We start from the raw sequence: 19,872 nt of genomic DNA, 5'->3' as shown, positions 1-19,872 counted from the left end.
TTAATACAGCAAAATTTTAACTTCAAACTAATTTTTAGAAGATTTCAACAATATTTCATTCATGAAGAACACAGCTGTAGGCAAGTTATATCCAGAAAATAGTCACCCATTTAGATTCAACCACAAGAGAAAGCTCAGTTCTTAAGAGTTACAATTTTCCACACTCATACAATAAAAAAAGTCCATTCAAAGGCAAGTTGCATTACCAAAGCATAGATTACCACGTAACTGCCTCCACAATGCAATTTGTCTGTACTGTGCATACTTTTTTCTGATATGATTAGGAAAAGTGATCTATTATGTACCAAGTTTATATACTAAGTGACAAGTGGGCAGCCAGAGAAGGAAAGACACTCCTCAATCAGATGCTCTAATGTTTCGACACTTCCACAATTGGAGCTGCCCATTTAATTGCTTAGTTCAGAAATTTTTCATTACCTTAAAAGACAAAAGTTCCAGTCATTTGTAAGCACTTAATCACTCATCCATCAAAATCTTACATGACATTCAACATTGCTTCTAGGCCTTGGATAACAATTCCTTCATGGGTGACCTATATCAAAAGGCCAAGCACTAAAAATCTCCAGGACCATTGCGAAGAAACTGGCATCTGGCCTATACTCACTAGATTTCATGGCATTCGGGGCGTTGGAAGGTGCATTCCCCCAGCCTGTTGTCGATGCTCCTGTATCATCTACTTCACCCCACCCGGGACTGGTTTCATTTGGCTCACCCCAGGCGGACGTACCATTATCTGGAGCAGGTGGAGTGCTTTTGCTCCAGACTGCACAAAGGAGAAAGAGTTTTCATTACAGACCATTTAGACAATGAACTATTTACTGCAGTGCAGCACCACATCACTAATCTACTGCTTCATTATTTTGTTGAGGCCTTTAGATGCTCAATAGCGTGGGTGCAACAGAACAGACAACTGTTCACATCAAACTTAAAGCAGGCACTGACCTCTAGGGATGAAAAAGAAGAGAATGCTATGAGTAATATTCTTCTCACAGGTTCAACATGAACCCCACATCTAATGTGGTCTCCCTACCTGGTGAACTTCTGTGGTTAATTAAAAGCACCAGACTAACTCAGGGTTTTCATATACTGAAGAAAGAATAAGGACATTAAAAGATGGGTAGACACAGTGCTTAGAGATATGGTTTAGTGATGTTTTTTGTCAGTGTTAGGTTAATGGTTGGACTAGATGATCTGAAAGGTCCCTTCCAACCTAGGCAATTCTATGATTCTAAGTGCCAGACATGTCTACCTCTCACTGCTCATGCCACACGCTGCAGCTGGAGCAGGATATTTTGCCAGGAAGTCAGTCCCCTGCTCATCCCCAGTGCGATTTCCCCTAGCACGCAGATGGTTCTGGTGTGATGTAGAAGTCCCACCGCTTCCTAAGCAATTCCTCATCCCCGTCCTGTACCATCAGCAGCTGCTGCCTCGCTGCTGAGGCTGCTCTTGAGTTTTACAGTGAGCAAGTCACACCAAAGGGTACCGGTCAACTCTTATCAGCTTTGCCCAGGCAGCAGCATTCATGGGATGTGCAAGGATCCGAACGAAATAAGAAGATCATAGGGCCTTTTGTTTATGGTCCAGCTCCAGTACCCTGACAAGGAACGATTTTACTGGGCAACGAAGCAACCAGCCCCAGGTAAGAGGTCCGGAGAACAAGTCTTATTTGGAGCAGCTGAGGGAGCTGGGATTGTTCAGCCTGGAGAAAAGGAGGCTGAGGGGAGACCTTATCACTCTCTACAACTGCTTGAAAGGAGGTTGTAGAAAGGCGGGGGTTGGTTTCTTCTCCCAAGTAACAGGCAACAGGACAAGAGGAAACGGCCTCAATTTGCACCACGGGAGGTTTGGATTGGATATTAGGAAAAATTTTTTACACTGAAAGGGTTAATAAGCATTGGAACAGGCTGCCCAGGTGGTTGGACTAAATGATCTGAAAGGTCCCTTCCAATCTAGGCAGTTCTATGATTCTATGACATATTTGAAGTACATGTTAAAATAAAATAGTATTCTTTAGAGCATGTCCAAGTCAGACAAGAGATTTCATAACAGTGACAGCTTAATATATTTCCAGGCTGTGTAACTTTTTCTTTTCCTTTTTTCAAAGAAGAAAATATTTTATTAAGTATTCTTTATCATACAGCACAGCCAAATTGAGCTAAAAAATTAGATCAGACTCGCTCGATTTCAAGTGTTAACTGAGTGTTTCAGAGCAAAAAGTTTTGGACTAAAAATAGTAAAGAATTTCTCCCTGCTTTTCTAATAACTAAATATTAAAAAAAGTGGTTAAAAATTATTTCTAAAAAAGTGATTTATTAGAAAAGTTATTTATAAAAAATGTGAAAAAAAGGAGGCTGAGGAGAGACCTTGTCGCTTTCTACAACTACCTGAAAGGAGTTGTAGCAAGGTGGGGGTTGGTCTCTTTTCCCAAGTACCAAGTGACAGGATGAGAGGAAACAGCTTCAAGTTGCATCAGGGGAGGTTTAGATTGGGTATTAGGAAAAATTTCTTCACCAAAAGGGTTATCTAGCATTGGAACAGGCTGCCCAGGGAAGTGGCAGAGTCACCACCCCAGAGGTATTTAAAAGACATGTAGATGTGGCACTTAGGGACGTGGTTTAGTGGTGGACTCGGCAGTGTTAGGTTTTCTTGATGATCTTAAAAGGTCTTTTCCAACCGAAATGATTCTATGATTTTATAATTCAAACTATTCTTCAGAGCTCAGAGTGAAAATGCAGATTTGTTAGCTACTAAAAATTTTCTTTTACTGGCAGGCTGACCAGTATTCAGATCACAGTTACTGAGGCACAATGAGCAGAGGAATGATTGATTCAAATTTTAAAAGATACTTTAAATACAGAGACAAATATTCCAGTAAGAAACTGGTTTTTCTTTATGGAATCAAACTATGAGGAAGTGGGGACTACACGAGTATCTCTTATGCATTAAGATTACATTCATATATAGGAGTTTGCTGAAAAAAGGAACAAGACGAGTACCTGATGCTTGTGATTTGCTAGTCATTGGAGTAGGCAGGCTCTGCTCCCGTGGGGCCTGTCCTCCTTGTGAGTTCTTGTCCCACAGGTTCACATTCTTGTAGTTGTAACTGCTGGGATCTCCCCACGCTGAAGTGCCATCATCAATATCCATTTTACGACTGATTGACTGTGGAGAAGGTTCTTCCCAGCCACTAGGCTCCTCCTCTTTGGGGGCAGCTGGCTGTGGTCCACTGTTCCAGTTTGGGTTTGGAGGTCGCCCATTACTTGGAGTTTGGGGCGGTGGACCCCAGGAACCAGAAGCCTCCTGCTGTTGCTGCTGGTGCTGCTGCTGCTGCTTGTTCCAGGAGCTGGGCTGTCGACCCGTCTCATTCCACGTTGAAGTTCTTTTACAATCATCCCATCCACCCTTTGAAGCAGCGCTTGTATTTGCACCATTACCCCAAGTTCCAATCTCATTTTGCCCACCTTCACCCCAACCAGACACTGGCTTGTTTCCTGCACTTTCCCAGTTGCTGTTTTTTGTTTGGTCAACTTCCTCTCCCCAACCGTTCTTTCCAGAAGACCATCCTTGATTAGGTTGCCGTCCACCCCACCCCTGATCCTTACTAGAGCTGTCATTCCAAGAGGAAGATGATTTTTCTTCTGGTCTTCCTCCCCCCCAGTTAGAAGAATTGGGGTTCTTATAGTCATTCCATCCTCCAGTATTTTTGGGGTCTTTCCACTCCGTTGGGGTTGAGAGCTCACCCCATCCAGACTTGATTTGATTGCTTTGGCTGGGTACATCGCCCCAGCCCCCTGAGTTCTTTGTCTGTGTGGCAGAGCTCTCCCACCCCTCAGTTCCTTTATCAGACTTCCCCTCGGGCCGTGGCATCTCTTCAATATCCCATACGGTATCTTGCTTAATTTGAGTTTGGCCCCAGCCGGTGTTTGAAAGCACTCGGGGGTCCAAATCAGTCCTGCTCAGCAAAGTCTGCAAGACTGCCTGGCAATCAGGATGCGTAGGCCTATATGATCGGCGTCCAGAATTGTGACTGTCACTACTTCCTGCTTTGTGGTTGCTTCCAGTGCTTTGACCTCCAACCTCACTTCCTGCAGAGCTGGAAGATCTTCCCCAACAGGGAGCCTGGGAATTGCCTTGGTTTTCAGGAAGAGGGTGGCCTTTTTGATTGTCCCATGCTCCAGTGCTAGAATTTGGTTGGTTTGGACCACTCCATTCTCCAATCTTCAGTTCATCAGACCCAGACAGCTGTTTCCATTCTCCCTGAGAGACCCCAGATGTTAATTTGTTCCCTTCACCCCATTTGCTTTCATTTGCATGCTGAGGGCCAAAGTTCCAAGACCCACCACCCGTAGACCGGTTATTGTTATCCCAAGAATCACTTCTTGACCCATTAGGTTTTTGAACAGAAGCTCCTTTCCAGGAGTCCTCTCTATCCTTTCCATTGTTCCCATGGTTTCCAGAATTGCTCTGTCCAGAGACTGTGTCAGTTCCAGAAGACCCCCTAGCTGTACCCCAAGATCCAACACTCCCAGTCTTTCTTTCTCCAGTGCTTTGTGAAGGGGTGTCAGTGCTCCTGGAAGGGTTCCCCAAGCCCATTTCAAAGGGCATTCCCTTATTCTCCATAGGGTTTGGTGAACTTAAGTTCAAGGAGTTAGTGTTTCCATTTTTTGGTCCATCAGTGTTATGAATTTGAGCCTGTTCTCTGCCAGAGACAAAGTTAACACCCGCATTTTCCATCTTTGACTGCTGTTCCCTAGAGGTCTGACCTACTGTGCTAATCTGTGCATTGGAGCTACCACTATCAGATTCCAAAGTCCCTTTCCTAGAATTGCCCTCTTGAACCAGTGCCGGCCAAGCAGACGGGTTGCTATTTGGGTTAAAGTTGCTGAAGCCAGAACTGGGACCAATTCTGTCTTGTCCACTCAAGTTCCTCCAATTACCTAGTCCATTGTTACTCTCGGCAGCAGGGTTGGAAGATTGAACAGATTTAGCCTTGGGATCAGATTTCCAGGCCCCAAGATTACATTCGTTTCCAGCGCTTCCAGACTGGCACTGGCTTCCTTTTCCTTTGTTACTAGTGGTGCTTCCTGGCAGAGCATTCTTCTCCAAGCCAGGGTTCGAGGCACTGTTGTTATCGGTGGTGTTTTCGGAAGAAGACTCAGCATCTTTGCTGGCAATACAAGGCCACTCTTCCATGTCAGACCCGTCTACAATCACCTTGTCCCAGATGTGAGTTGGGTTGGCGTTGGTGCCGCTGTTGGAGGAGGCTCCAGGACCCCAAGTGGAATTTGCATAATTTGAAGCAGCAGCACCTCCAATTGCTGAATCTAAAAAATACCAACAAACCCACACCCAAAAAGGTCATTAAGAATCAATATTATTTACAAGCACCGAACATCACATTTTTAACACACTGATTACTGTTTTCATTAATAAGAACCCTCCCCTCAAATGTTCTTCCAAAACAACTTTGTTACGCATCAGGCTGCAAAACACCATTGAAAATACTAATAAAAAACCTTAAACAAACTCCCCACAGGCGTTTTGTGGGTGTTTCAATTCACTGTTGACTCATCTCTACTGCTAACAGTCCAGCTCCAAGTTCAACATAATAATTATAACCCAGTTAATGAACATTACTGATACTGGTTGTAGACTTTTCAAATACACGTTTTAAATCATACTGCATGTAGAACAAGATTGTGTATGTGCACACGTTCATATGCATGTGTGTGTACATGCAGTCAGCTGTTGGTCTGCTACTCAACTGAGTCAAAGCAACTACAATTTATTACAGATCAAAAGATAAAAGACTGAAAATAAAAGGCATCTAATGAATATACAAAACTAAAGAAGTCTATCCTTCAGCTTCAAGTATCTTTTCCAAGTTTATTTTGCTACTAGCAGTTTCTTCCAACCCTTTGCAAAACAAGTAAAATTATTTCCAAAAGTTACTGTAAATTGGAAGACACATTTTTATTTTTTTAATTTATTTAATTTTTAATTAAAATTTTAATTTACACAAATTACAATTTCTATGTAGGAACGTGCAAGCTGTATTCAGTATGTAACTACCCCACATTTGTGTCACTGCTATATTTACTCTAGAAACCACAGTTTGTGGTTTTGCGAGCAGCTAAGATGATCTCTCTGCCACCGGATGGAGGCTAGTAAGAGATCTCACTTTTCCTTCTCTCTCTCACTAGCTCTACCTATTTCAAGTTCCCCAAGTTTCATCTCTCATTTGTGAGAGTTCTGATGGCGGTAAACTCCCTTAACTAAATCAACTGTATTCACTAACTCAACACAAAACTGTCCATTTTCTGGTGCATTAGTTTTTTGCTGGCTTAGCACATTGCATAGGGTAACCTGCAAGTTCAATCAGCTTTGGAGTCACTATAAGGAAATTAGTGGGATGAACAACAATTAACAGGACCCCTTCCTTTCATTTGTGGTGAACTATTATCATGTCCTATGTGGTATGACTTCACATGGACATGATATTCGTATATAGTTATAAATCAGACAAATTAACAGAGTGCCACAATGGATGAAACCTATTTCAGGGCTGGAGCATGATGTCTGCATATATATGCCGACATGTTATCATCACTAGTTTAAAACCTCAGCAGAGATTCCCTTGCCATCCACCATATTACCTCTGATCCTCTAGAAGTCCAATAGTACCTTCAGTGTTGTTCTCTATATAGGGTTCTACTCCTTTTTTTCCTATGTATTTTTAATACCAAGGGACCCTAAATTACCCTCACCATGATGAAGTGATGAAGACTCTCCTTTCTACAAAACCATGTACTGAACCCAAATATATTATTCGGTTATCCCACCCAACCAGTTTAACTTATTTGCAGAGCATAAAGTTCACAGTAACACCTGCATCAGTATTCATAGCCGAATATATATTATTACTACCAATACTGGCTCATATGACAGCTTCCATGAAAATATGGCATAGTGACCTTAAGAAGGTGGATTCCTGTCCCGCCCGCCCCCACCAAGTTCCTATGTTATACATTCAAAAGTGAAACCCACAATTTCTGGTTGCTAATACTTTTAATAGAAGATGGAACAGATCGGCTTTCAGTGCCTATCTCAGGCTTCCAGTTCATTAGCTTAACCAGTGACCATCCACTGAATCACTGAATGCCTCCCATATCCCCCTTCATTGAGGGTCGGCAGTAAAGATCCAGACCTTCACAGCAAGGTTAGCTTTGTATACTGATGAACAAAAGTTTGTCTTCATCCACTAAACCCTAGCCACCAAGATCCAAAAGACCAAGCAGTTCCCATGCACATTCTGTTCCTTCTGTTGCCTTAATGTGAAGTGCAAAATTAACAATAGCAAGGAAGTGTGACACTCTACTGATATTTATATCTGGCTATCTTTTTAGTACACCGAGTAACTTTTTTTTTTCTTTTCCCAATTTAAAAACTTTCTGATTAGACCAATCACAGGAATAGCTTAAGCAGGACAGCCAAAGATAAGTTCAAAAGACTGCAAGGTCATGATTCAGCAAATGAATGATGCAAAGGCAGCTATGCGCTTAGCAAGATGTTTACACAGGTGAGTTTAACGGAGCATTTCACATTTCATTTCTGTGAAGACATTCTAAAAGTCTTAAGATTGGGATGCTTGCTAACATAGCATACTAGGACACAATTTAATGGACTGTTTTATAAAACAGGCCTCCTCTTGCTATATTTGACAGTGGCAACTAGTTTTTGGCAATTTATGTTTTTTTTTTAAGATAACGGGTAAGGACTCCTAGCTCTTAACAGACTCTTCCTTAATAACAAACATGCTGAAGATAAACAAGTTTCTGATCTGACTTAAATTAAAAAAGTTACTAGCAAATAACTACTCTTAAGGATGAAAGTATGGAACTGAAATAAGTGAAAGGATTGAAATGGAGTCCTGGAATGAAGATGCAGTTTTGCTGTGAGAGATGGTGGTGACTGTCAGAAGGTATTATAACTATTGAAAGACTTTCACCAATAAAATTTAAGCTTTGTTTTCCAAAATTGTCTTGCATATCCTGAATATCATTGGTATCAGAAGAACGACACACCACCCTCCACTCCAAGCCCCCCTATTGCTACGAGACAATAGTAAATTTTGTGTCATCTTTCAGGGAATTAGGGTTTTGCATCTTACAGAAGCATTTCAATTCTGGTTGAAAAAGATCCATGTAAAGAAGAATTACGTATTGAATTTTTGTATTCAAGCCTCATCAACACCATTTATAGCTATCTGAGGAATATAACAATGTGAAGGAGCAGCTATGCTGTATTATGTTCCCCTTTGGGAACCTGCTGTTGTCTTCACATGGGATGAACTAGTCACAGTATCAGTGCATAAGTACCTGACAGAATCGGGCCCAATCAGAAATCCAATTTGTAAACAGCCAGGATCTCAGATGGGACTAATGACGTGGGAGACAGAGAGCAACACCGTACTTCCATAAGCGCTTTGATGGAGCACCTTAAGTGACAGCCCCAGCCCGTCTCTTGCCCAGCTGCTCATTCCCATTCCTCTGGCACACCTACTCTCACATGTTAGCATGTATGTTCCCACTGATACTCGGAGAGTGAGCTGAAGTGGTAAATCACCCAGACTGAAATAGGCTTTAAAAAAAACCCAACCTGGGTTAATTTTAATCAAGTCAGGTCCCCAGCCCAGTTAAGAGTATTATGGTGCAGAAATCTGGATGGGGTGAGGCAGGTCTGAAGGATCCATATCTTTCTTGGCAACACTCCTGACTTACATCAGGATAAAGCAACTAGCCATTGGCACAAAAAGTTGCCACAGTCAAGATATAACTACATAACATCGTAGTTGTTAATGCACCATTAAACTAAATGTAAAAATATGAGAATTAATAAAATCAAATTTCAGTCTCAGAAAAAACAAACATTAGGTGTCAAATTAATTACACAGAACTTAAGGAGCCTCTAAACTTCAAAATGGTCCTCATACAGTAAATCATATAGTAAATAGAGAAAAAAAAATGCTGTTCATAGGAAATTTTGAAAACTTTTAGAATGCTTCACGACCACAAATTCTCCTTTGTCATAGTCTACTTTGTCGGTCTACTATGATCACTGTGAAGTGAAGCACTGTATACTAGTGCTGATGTAACGCTAGGATTTTATACATAGCTGAAAAATTTCGGGGTGGGTTTTTTTCCTTCTTTATCTTTCTTCTTTTTGGTGATCCTTCTTTCATCTTTTAGGTGTTTTATCAAAATCAGTCATCTCTAAGAGCTCAGTTTTTAAACTGATTAGCTAAAACATTACCATTGTAGTTTGAAATTCACTCCCCCACCCTTATGAAATAGGGAACATGAAAGGCAACAAGATAAATAATCTGTCAAAGAGGGATTTGCTACAAAGGAATTCAGGTACCGAAACCAGAAAACAAATGGAATTATTCATTTTCCCAGAATCCTTTTTAATAAAGACATACATCCCACCTAGCTTACTTGATTCTGGAGTTCCAAGTTACCTCTGTTTTTTTTCTTCTGAACCTTGGAGAACTGTAAAAGGTTTATGCTCTCCAAGACTGTGGTACAAAACCCCATTCCATTAATCTGGCATAGTTTTCAAACGCAAACTCAGACATAGATAATAACATAGGTATCGTTATTTTAGTCTTTTGACTTTTAACATTTATTATTTCTTTTTTAAACACCCTTATTGTTAGAACTGAAGTTGTCCTTGACTTCTCAGATCACCCAAGTTTTTCTTTAGAAGACAGATGTCTTGAGTGGAATTTTGTTTCTTCTACAACCCTAACTTAAGAAGGAAATATTACAGTTACTCCAATTCCCCAAGGGTCTAAAAAATTCAGGAGCAGTCATAATTTCCCGATGCTCATAAAACACTTAATCATAAAATCAATTTATCTTCTGGAATTCAAAGTGAACAGGAAAGCAAACACAGGACAGTCACCATTTTTATAAAAAAAAAAAAAAGCTTACCTAAAACCAAGATTACTACTAAAAAAAAAAGTCAGGAGCAAAAGATCATCCAGATGAGAAACAACAGACACCTGCCATTTACAGAGCTAGTATCTACATGTCTGTTTTATCGGATCATATAATAAAGTGACAAGAGAGGAAATTCATGTCAAAGAAACCTAAAGAGCTATTAAGAACTACTTAATGACAACTATAAAATGTCGTTTATGCATGCATTGTGTTTACCTTGCTCGCAGTCTTAAGAACCTTACAGCATCTGATTCAAACCACCCAAAAAAAATTTTAAAAAAATGTAAAAAATCGCATCCATTGCCGCTAACAGCAGAAGAAAAGTCTATACACTAAAGTAGTAGAAGTAAGCTCTCCAAAAGCAATCTGAGTTTTATTATATAATAACATGCTTATACAAAATTTTAGTGATCCCTTTTCTGCCATGCGCACACATGTTCATTTACTATTATTATTATTACTTGCCTGTTGCAGTCCCACTGTCGCTCTGCAGCAGTGCTCCTGTCACTGGTTGTGCGTTGTTTGGGTTTGCTCCTGGTGCTGTTGGGGGAGGAGGCCCTGCTCCACCCCCAAGGAGCATACAGGATGGCGGAGGGGGCTGCCCACGTTTCAGTAACACTTTGTGGTCCTGCTGGCAACGGAATCGCGGCGGCACCTCCCGAGGCATGTAGCGGGCGGCGCTTGGCGGTTGTCCGTTCGGCACTGCCACCCTTTTGGCATTGTTGCCACCATTGACTGGTGGCGATGGAGAGTTGCCAATTGGGCTGGCAGCCACTGGTTGGCTTAAACTTGGTTTCGTCACTTCGGGCACTGAAAAACAGGAAGAATGAAAATCAGAAATTTTTCCACTTAAACCTGTGTTAGCTACAAGATCTCACTGCTACTCTTTTATAATTTCATTCTTCTCTGAAATACTGTGCAACTTTATTGAAGAACAATTTAACTAAAGAAGCAGAAATAAGCAGTAGCGGCAAACCTCTTGTTTCTACGTGCAACCTGTACCCCAGGATGAAACTCTGCCCTCAGCAAGTATTTCGCTCTAAGCCCCAAATTTCTTGGGAATGTAAAGCTGGCAGAGAATACCACCATACCACCTTAGGTAATGACTCATTTTAAAATATGAGTAGTCAAATATAACTGGGTCCCACTCCCCTGCTCTGTTCCCTGATCTCCAACTGGTTTTTGGATAGTTATGCATCATCCTTACGGGAGATCTGAAATCAGACCCCAAGTTTGCACCTGCTTAACTCAGCTACACGGCCACTGCCAAAACAAACAAGAAGAGGGGAAAAAACCCCAACCCTTCTCTTGGATTCAGAATTAACAAATTTGAGTTCTCTGTACTGCTCTTAAGTAAGGCAGTAACAGTTGACTCTCACCCAAAAGGCAGTCCTACATACAACGTTTGTTTTGGGCTCGCCTTAAGTTTCCCAGCTGGTCACCAGGTGCCCCTATAAGCAAGGACAAGCTGCTTCTGAGGGCTATTACGCATTGGAGAAGAGCAAAACCATGAACAAATCCTTGAGGAACTAACACCATCATAAAATTTGCTTAAGAGACCCTAGACTTGTGACCCCTTATTCACATTCTCCCTGTGCTTTTTTGAAACAGAGTAAAAGACATTCCCAGCCAGGCACCTAGAAGGCATAATTGCTACAACATCAGACTCCAAAGGCATGGAAAATTTAATACATCTACTCTAGTCTTTGTTGAAAATTAATACAAAAAAAGGTTCTTCAGAAACTCCTCCCCAGCAAAGTGAACATAATCAGTAAAACTTTTCCTCTTACAAACATGAGCTCAAGACACTCAAGTGAGTCTCTCTTTGGCAACATGAATGCGTTATTCCCCACATTTTATTTTGTTAAAGGTTTTCTGATTTCTCTACATAGGCTTCACTGCCCCAACCCCCCAAAAAAGATAACGTCAGCTGTAAAACCAAGTTGTTATCTTAGTTCTCTGCTGTGAGTAATGGCAATTCCCCACATAATTTTTACAAAACTGACACAAAAAAATAAAGATTATATATATTTTCAGATCAGCTAAATAAGCTTAACTTTCAAGATGCTCACTCATCAGTTCTACCTTATCCGTTGGACTTTTAGGTGCCTGAACCTCTCTTAAGTTCCCAAAAACAAGTCATTTTCACTCATTTTGGTACCTCACCATAAGCAGTACTTTTCCCGACTTCCATTCCATTTATAGAGGTGGTTTCAGTTTTTGGTTAGGTGTCCAAAACCTTTGCAAAACTGAAAACTAAGTATTTCAACTAACCTATTTTATGCACATTCCTCATTCCCTCTTCAAGTATTTTGATGCTGACAACAGGGATAGCTTTAGGTTCTCCATTTTAATCACCTCAGCTTTTATTTCTCCTGAATACACATCTTCAGCATTTCATCTTGATTCATAATTCCCCTTCCTTTTCCAACAGTTTTAATCAAGATCCGAGTCTTTGCTCAAGTCAATAACAAATACTCTTTAGGATCAAAGATTCTTACCTTTGGTTTTTTGATCTGTGACCTGCAAATTAAGAGCAAGAATGTAAATAGAGTTTTAAGAACCTCAAAACAAACATTGAACAGGCTGTGCTAAATCACAACCTTAATTTATTAGCACAAGAACAGTAATTGTTGTTGCATGAAAATAACCATCTGATGAACTACAAGTCTAAGCGGTATTCCTAGTCATGTATACAAAGTTTTCAAAAATACTACAGCTCCTGTAATATATTTGCCTGATGCAAAAGTCTCTGGCAGAAACAGAAATTAGTTCACTAATTATGATTTTTAGACACTCCCCTCCTCATCCCAAACATGGACTTCTAAAGCACAAATAAACATGTGCCATCGCACCACAGTTCTTCCAGATTTTGAAGGTGAAGTATTACAGTCAAAGTGTAACAAAAACTTCTTTCTGTGAGAATATCCTTATAGCAGACTGTTTGGGCTACCACTGGAATTCCCACAGGAGTAACCACAGGTGAAAGTAGCAGCCTGTCTCTCTGCCATCTTCCCATGACATCTCCTCCACGGAGAAGAAATCCTAAACCTTACTGGATTCATTGCCACAATTACAAAAACTACCAGAAATATCTATAAAGCACCAGACTTCAAAATCTCTTGAACACAGTAAGAACTTGATTACTGGGGAGCGCCATCATGCTGGCCAACATACTCAATATGTGGTTTTGCTGTACTTCTACATTCTTTCAGCATCGCAGCTTTCAAGCTACAGTAGAGACAAACATACCACTGGTATATTCTCTGGAATCGTGTATTGTAGCATGTTTTGAACCTGTCGATCATGAGGTCCACTACACAATAATGGAAAAATCCTAAAGATCATCATGTGTCAGGTTCGATGACACCTATTCTTAAAAGAAATTGCTGAACTAGTCCATAATTCTGGAAAGCACACAGTGATAGTATAGAATAATGAACGCACAAGTAAAAAGCAGTTTACTGTTTAAACCAACCAAGCCAGAACTCCTTTGTATGGTAAAGAATAAAAAGATAAACTGTATTGAATTGCTATGGCATCACTTACTTTGCAGAGATGAACACTGCAATATGCAAAGTAGAACATTCACTATAATAAAAAAAAAATCTTAAGCATCGTAACTTCACAGAATTATGTAATCCAGAAGTCTCCAACACACTAAAAATGCACCCCAAACTGAGTCTGTATCAAGCCAGACATCAACTTTCACTTCACTTATAAAAAAACTCAGGTGCATCAAATTATCTTCTGTAACACAATTAAAAATTCTGTTAAGCACTTAAGTGACTCTGATGCTTCACTACTAAAGGAAAAGGAAGAGGGGAAAAAATTTATTCCTGAATCCAATCTGGTAGTGCTGATTGGTTTACTATGGTCAACAGTAAACGCGCTCAGTAAATGAGTAACTTGCCTACTTGGAAGACCCCATTTTATCAAATCTTTAAAGAATTCTACATGATAACCACAGTTTGCTTTAGGAAAAAAGAATTACTTCTGCCTACACTGCTTCTCTCCTAGTCAAAATGATCCCGTTTTGTGATTTTTATTATTTTTTTTCAGGTCTAGGAATCAAAAGCTGAGAAAATATGACAATCTCAGATTTACAGCTATCATCTCTCTGTGGGCAGCCTATAAGCATCAGCAGGGCAGGAGCAGCTGTAGTGAATGGGAAGGAGGAGTCAAACTCAGCCTTCCAACAAGCCTCCAAACAGCCCCTGGGTCACCAACCACAGGAATTTAGTCTGTAAATTTGCTTGCATAACCTCCGTTGGAAGTGATATTTTTTTTTTTTTTTAATTTTTTAAGTTTCAGAAGATCCAGACAGAAAAAATTGTTTCATGTTATACAAACTCTGTCTGAAAAAGGTACCCCCAAATCATTACTGCTTATTTGGTGAACACCACCAGTTACTAAGAACAAATGCGCACGTTTATGTTCTCTACATTCAGTTCCCTGCTTTGCTACTCCTAGATATCTTTAAGTATTACTGTTAAGTTTGGTCTCTAGGAGATTAACTTTAGTGTTTACCCTTCCCAAGATTTTGGCAAAATATCATAACATTCAATCATACTGAATAACTTAGTAGGTGAGGGACCACACAGGAAAGCTGGCAAATCTCCTTTGTATTCAAAGCACCGATTCCTCAGTAAACACAGCACTGTTATCAAGATGATCAGTACAATCTTTTCAAGTTTCTCTCGTATCATTGAATATCAGCATATAATCCTCAAGTTGCTAGTCTTTATTTACCAGGGTCTGCTTCTCCTGGTTCCTACTTGAACACTAAAACAGCAGCAACACTGAGGCAAAGAGACACCGAAGAAACATTCTGTAGCTACTGATCTTTTGCAGTACTATTGGGGATGTATCAACACAATGGCTGGATAAAGACAACCGAAACACACCAGTTTATCCACCCATAATTTAAACTGATAGACTCAAACTGGTGAAAAAGCCAGATTTTTAGGAAAATAGGAAACGGCCTCAAGTTGCACCAGGGGAAGTTTAGATTGGCTATTAGGAAAAGTTTCTTCACCGAAAGGGTTATCAAGTATTGGAACAGGCTGCCCAGGGAAGTGGTAGTCACCATCCCTGGAAGTATTTAAAAGATGGGTAGATGTGGCACTGAGGGACATGGTTTAGTGGTGGACTTGGCAGCATTAGGCATGCGTTTGGACTTGATGATCTTACAGGGTTTTTTTCAACCTAAATGATTCTATGATTCTGAAAAGAACCCAGATAAGCTGAAATTCAACTGAAATTGCTGCTGGCCATTCACAGCAGAAACCTACAGAAACTAACAAAGAGTTACATCTTATCTTTCATCGGATCTGCTGTTACTGAACCAACTGAAAAACACAGAATACTGAAAGAAAGTAAAGCCTTCTGCTCTCAATTTCACATAATCATTGTGATAGGAAGGGACAGCTTCTGGAGATCTAGTCCACAGTTCCCAGGCTCTGTTTCCCACTCATCCCCAGGGTCTCCCCAACTCAAAGCAAAGTCATCAAAAACCGACTGCACAAGACACATTGAACTTGGTTTTGAGCATCTCCGAAGATAGAGACACCACATCCTCTCTGGGAAACCTGTTCTAGCGGTGGCCTGGTCACACATATGCGCAAAAAAAAGTCTTTTTATGATTAAGTGGAATTTCCTGTATTTCAACTCACACACAATGCTTTGTGCCTTGTCACTGGGCATCACTGAGAAGAGTCCACCTCCATCTTCTTTACTCCCTCCCACAAGGTATTTATATACATTGATTGATAAGATCCCTCTGAGCCTTTTCTTCTCTAGGCTGAACAGTCCTAGCTCTCTCAGCCTCTCCTCATTTGTCAGACACTCCAGTCGCTTAATCATCTTAGGGGCCTTCTGCTGGACTCACTCCAGGATGGTTACGTCTCTCTTGTACTGGGAAACCCAGAACTAGGCAGAAAGGACTTTACCAATAAAATGCATGGATAAAGCTGCAGAAGACTCAAGTTCATATGTCAAGTTAACTCCTAGAACAATCTACTAGATTCCAATACATCAAGTGTTCAAACCCATTTTCTGAGCAACAACAATTTTCAGTGACTTACCAATTCTCCACAGCTAAGACTCAAGCTGATACACTTCAGCAAAAGTGATATTAGCTACAGAAAATGTAAAACCTAAGCAATACTTAATTAAAAAATAAAGAGAACCTTCAGTAGTAAATATTTCATATGAAGTACCTTTAGGACTTACTAAAAAAAAAGATTAAAAAAAAAAAGTATCTTCTTGCTCTAGAAAACACTTAGTCAATTTTACTGCAAGAATTTCCCCAGCAGCATTTCTGTCCCCAAACACCTCAAAACAGCAGGAGTTGCACAGATCAAGACAGCCCATATTCGATAACTTAAGTTTAATATTTTATATCAAAAAAAACTCCTTTTACTTCACATGACACACTAAGAAGAAATATCACAGTTAAACACTTTAGTTCCAGAAAAATGACGCAAAAAATACTCTTTAACAAAGCATCACTCTAAACAAGTTTTTAAGCTCAAATACAAACAATTTAACATCTTACTACCCCCAATACTATCTATGTTCCAGCTGGATAAAAGAACTCAAATACCATAACCTACCTTCTGAGCAGATTCCTTCTTTTTCTTATCCTCTTTCTTCCTTTTCTTGTCTTCCATTAACTGTTCTTCCCTTTCTTGCTCCTTCTCTCTGCCAAAACATGAAAAACAATGGTGTGAGCACAATGAAGTTGTATAAGAAGAGCCACGCATACTATATCCCTCTCGCCCCACCAAGAAAGCAAGTCAAGATACTAGATCCCTCTTATCATCATACTTTGTTTGCATTTGAGGGTTTCAGTCTAATTGATATATGAAAAGCACCTTCTATCTCAGTGTGGCCACAATCACACCACTTGCTGCATAAAGGAAAATTCCTTTATTCGGATTAGGCCTCTTATGTAGCACCCTATATAAATGAACTACATGCAATATATTAGAAAATATCTTCAAGTCGTTTTAGCCAAAGTATCCTTTTAATTGGGTTGTGCTATTATTTAATGAAAATTTTGATGAATCTTTTCATATGGTAAAAAAAAGGGAAGTTGTAATTTAATATAAGATGGTTTGGTCTGATACAACATTTATCTTCACAAGGGGAAGAGATTATTCTATTGCCTGTAGCTATGTCACTTGTAAGAGACTAGAAGTGTCACATCAAATCAAAACCAGCATTTATTATACAAATCACTAATTTAATTTCTAGCCTATTGTACCCACCCACAGAATTTTTGTGATGAAACTTGTAATATAAATTACTTTCCAGGGAATCTATTTTTTCCACAAGAACATTATTTCAAAAAAGAGAGAAAAATATGCGCAGCTCCTATTGTTGTCAAGCTATCATCTTGTTGCTATGTTTTGTATCAAATATGAAAGTACCAGAAAATGGTTAATTTACTGCATATATGCTATTGGCTGAGCTGTTTCTATGGTGAATCACATTTTCATTAACCAATTGTCTTCACCTTAAAAGTAAATTTAAGACCAAGTTTTCAGCTCACTTGAAGTAACTTATTTTTATAGGGAAAGATTAAGGCAAAGACAATTAATGTAAAAAGATTGATCTGACTGATGAGGGGGAGGATCAGAGACCAGACGTGTACTTTACAAATGGGAAACAACTTGAATAAGTATAACCCTTGATCTTTCAGAAGATTTTATAAAAAAAAAAAAACAGAACAGCTTTATAAACAAAGCTGGATTTATAACAGTACTGAACTATTTCTTACATTTATGCACAAATCAAAGCTCTTTTTTTGACCACAGTTTAAAAAGCTTAGAGTTGAGTTGGCCTTACTGTTATATCACTCAGACTTTTCCTTCCATTGCACTTCTATGGTATAGGTAATATTTTTGTTTGCATTTTCATTAGGTACTGCCAAACCAGTGTAAAAAGAGACACTTACACTGCTAATCACTGCCTACAAAAATATTTTTGAGATGTTATGTGTTAACAGCTTCCTGATTGAGGACTTCAAAGAACTTTCTTAAAGAGAAAAGGTTCTATGGACAGTAATAAAATGTCTTCCTGGTTTCCTAAAATTAGGCTCTTCTCCTTCATGGATGGAGAAGATGGATAAGAGCAAGATGAGTCCTTAGTAACAACATTTTGAGGTTACTACCAGATGCAATTCATACATAACGGCAAGTTCAGTCTGCATTTAACAAAGTTTGAGGCGAGCATTTCGCATCATACAGAACATCGTCTTATGCACTCCATCTGGTATTTCTTAAACCAGATCAGTTTTCGCTCTTTTCTGTTCTCTATAGAACGTCAAAGCACACTTCCCAGCCCCAAACTCTGGCAAGGAAAAGCCCTGCAGGTTCTTCAGTTTTACTAAGAGCGCAAGATGTGAAGCATTCGTATATATACTTTGTGTGTATATATATATATATATATATATATATATATATATATATAAAAGAATATAGAAGAAGTATACTTCACATTCTCTGTCATGACATCAGGACAAAATTTTCTGTTTTCTTTGAGCCACAGATTGCAAGCAATATGAAAAAGCTCTCCAGCGACACCCTCATCTTTCAAGCTTACTATAACCTCAAATAACATTTACTACTTTTGTACTGTCAAGCAATGTGCACCTTTTGGGCTGTAGTGCCAGTTACAAGTAACCAGCAAAAAACCTTCCAAAAAATTTCCAAAAAAAACTTTCTTGCAGCAGGCAAACGTTTAAGGGTTGTCTTTAAAGAGCTGCTGAAAAAGGGTAGTATCAAAATACAAAATGACTTCCAGTAACCGCCTGGCACGCAGAAAGCCTTCTGCTTAAAAGCATCTTCCTTAGTTTTGTGAGCAGAACAGGGAACGGAAAAGAATGAGAAAAAGGTCATATTCACAATCCAAGCTGAAGCTTGGGCTTATAATAACATGTAGCACTAATGACAAAAGGAGCCAAGGACAGAAGATCCATAGCCTGAAAGTAAACACCTAGTTATGGTGATCTGTCTTTGTGGTAAGTTCAGGACAGGGAGACTGTTACTGCTGCTGCCTTGTTTTCAGACGTATACAAATATCTGTGGTACTAAGGCTGCAGAGAAGCTCTTTGTTTCACGTGATGACCTCCCCTTCTGCTGCTCTTTCAATAGAGATGTGCATTTAATATTCCATTGGGCACACCATCAACAACTACAATAATAGCAATAATAAATACTTAGTAGTTCAGGCTTCAATTCATGTGAGCACACACCTAAATTCTACTGTGGTGGAAGGGACCTATCTGAACACTTGGGCTGCATGACATGTACAAGGCCATAAAGCTCCTGGCAAAGTGTAACTGAAACCTCATAATCGTGTAGGAAGTACAAAGTTATACTCTCCAAATGACAGAGCAAGAATCGATGCTACAGACACACTAACAACATATCACTATGTTGAAAGTTCATTGAATTAGGGGGGAAAATACCCAAAATGGCAATAAGCTATCCCACTTGCCATCTTCCCACTTTCACTGTTTGATCCATTTTGCTAATGTTTGAAGTTTTGTGATCAATGGCTTCCCTTTTCAGTTGTAAGCAAGAAGCTTGTTAAACACAAACTTAACTTGCTTAACTTGTAGCGTTAAGTGTTCTGATAAAATTGACATAAACAAAGCCTTCAAGTACCTCATCGACTCATTCAGAAGACAACACTGCCTATTAACCTCTCATTAGCTATAAGATAATTCTTCCTGGCCTGGTCATGGAAACTGAGGGGGGGTCTCTCATGTACATTCCAGCAACCAGATGCTCACATTGACAAGATCAACATGGGGAGAAAGTCCATCTACTCCAAA

At 39.6% G+C, this 19,872-nt stretch overlaps 1 protein-coding gene across 17 annotated transcripts in view; it reads right to left on the bottom strand.

The window, feature by feature from the left end:
• The window catches only part of TNRC6B (trinucleotide repeat containing adaptor 6B), a 133,671-nt gene that overhangs the window by 30,002 nt on the left and 83,797 nt on the right, over positions 1-19,872 (bottom strand). For 15 of the 17 annotated variants that reach the window (XM_063322497.1, XM_063322487.1, XM_063322498.1 and 12 more), the window contains 5 exons: positions 16,643-16,730; positions 12,527-12,548; positions 10,491-10,835; positions 3,018-5,345; positions 626-784 (listed from right to left, as the gene is read on the bottom strand). In XM_063322497.1, the coding sequence (XP_063178567.1) occupies positions 626-784; positions 3,018-5,345; positions 10,491-10,835; positions 12,527-12,548; positions 16,643-16,730 (2,942 nt within the window). The remainder of the gene's footprint in view (positions 1-625; positions 785-3,017; positions 5,346-10,490; positions 10,836-12,526; positions 12,549-16,642; positions 16,731-19,872) is intronic. The other 2 variants (XM_063322485.1, XM_063322486.1) reach the window with 1 other exon arrangement.

Source organism: Chroicocephalus ridibundus, chromosome 1 (assembly GCF_963924245.1).
Source record: "Chroicocephalus ridibundus chromosome 1, bChrRid1.1, whole genome shotgun sequence".
Taxonomy (NCBI): Eukaryota; Metazoa; Chordata; class Aves; order Charadriiformes; family Laridae; genus Chroicocephalus; species Chroicocephalus ridibundus.
Note: the sequence above shows the minus strand (reverse complement) of the source record. Positions and strands in the feature narration are given on the sequence as shown.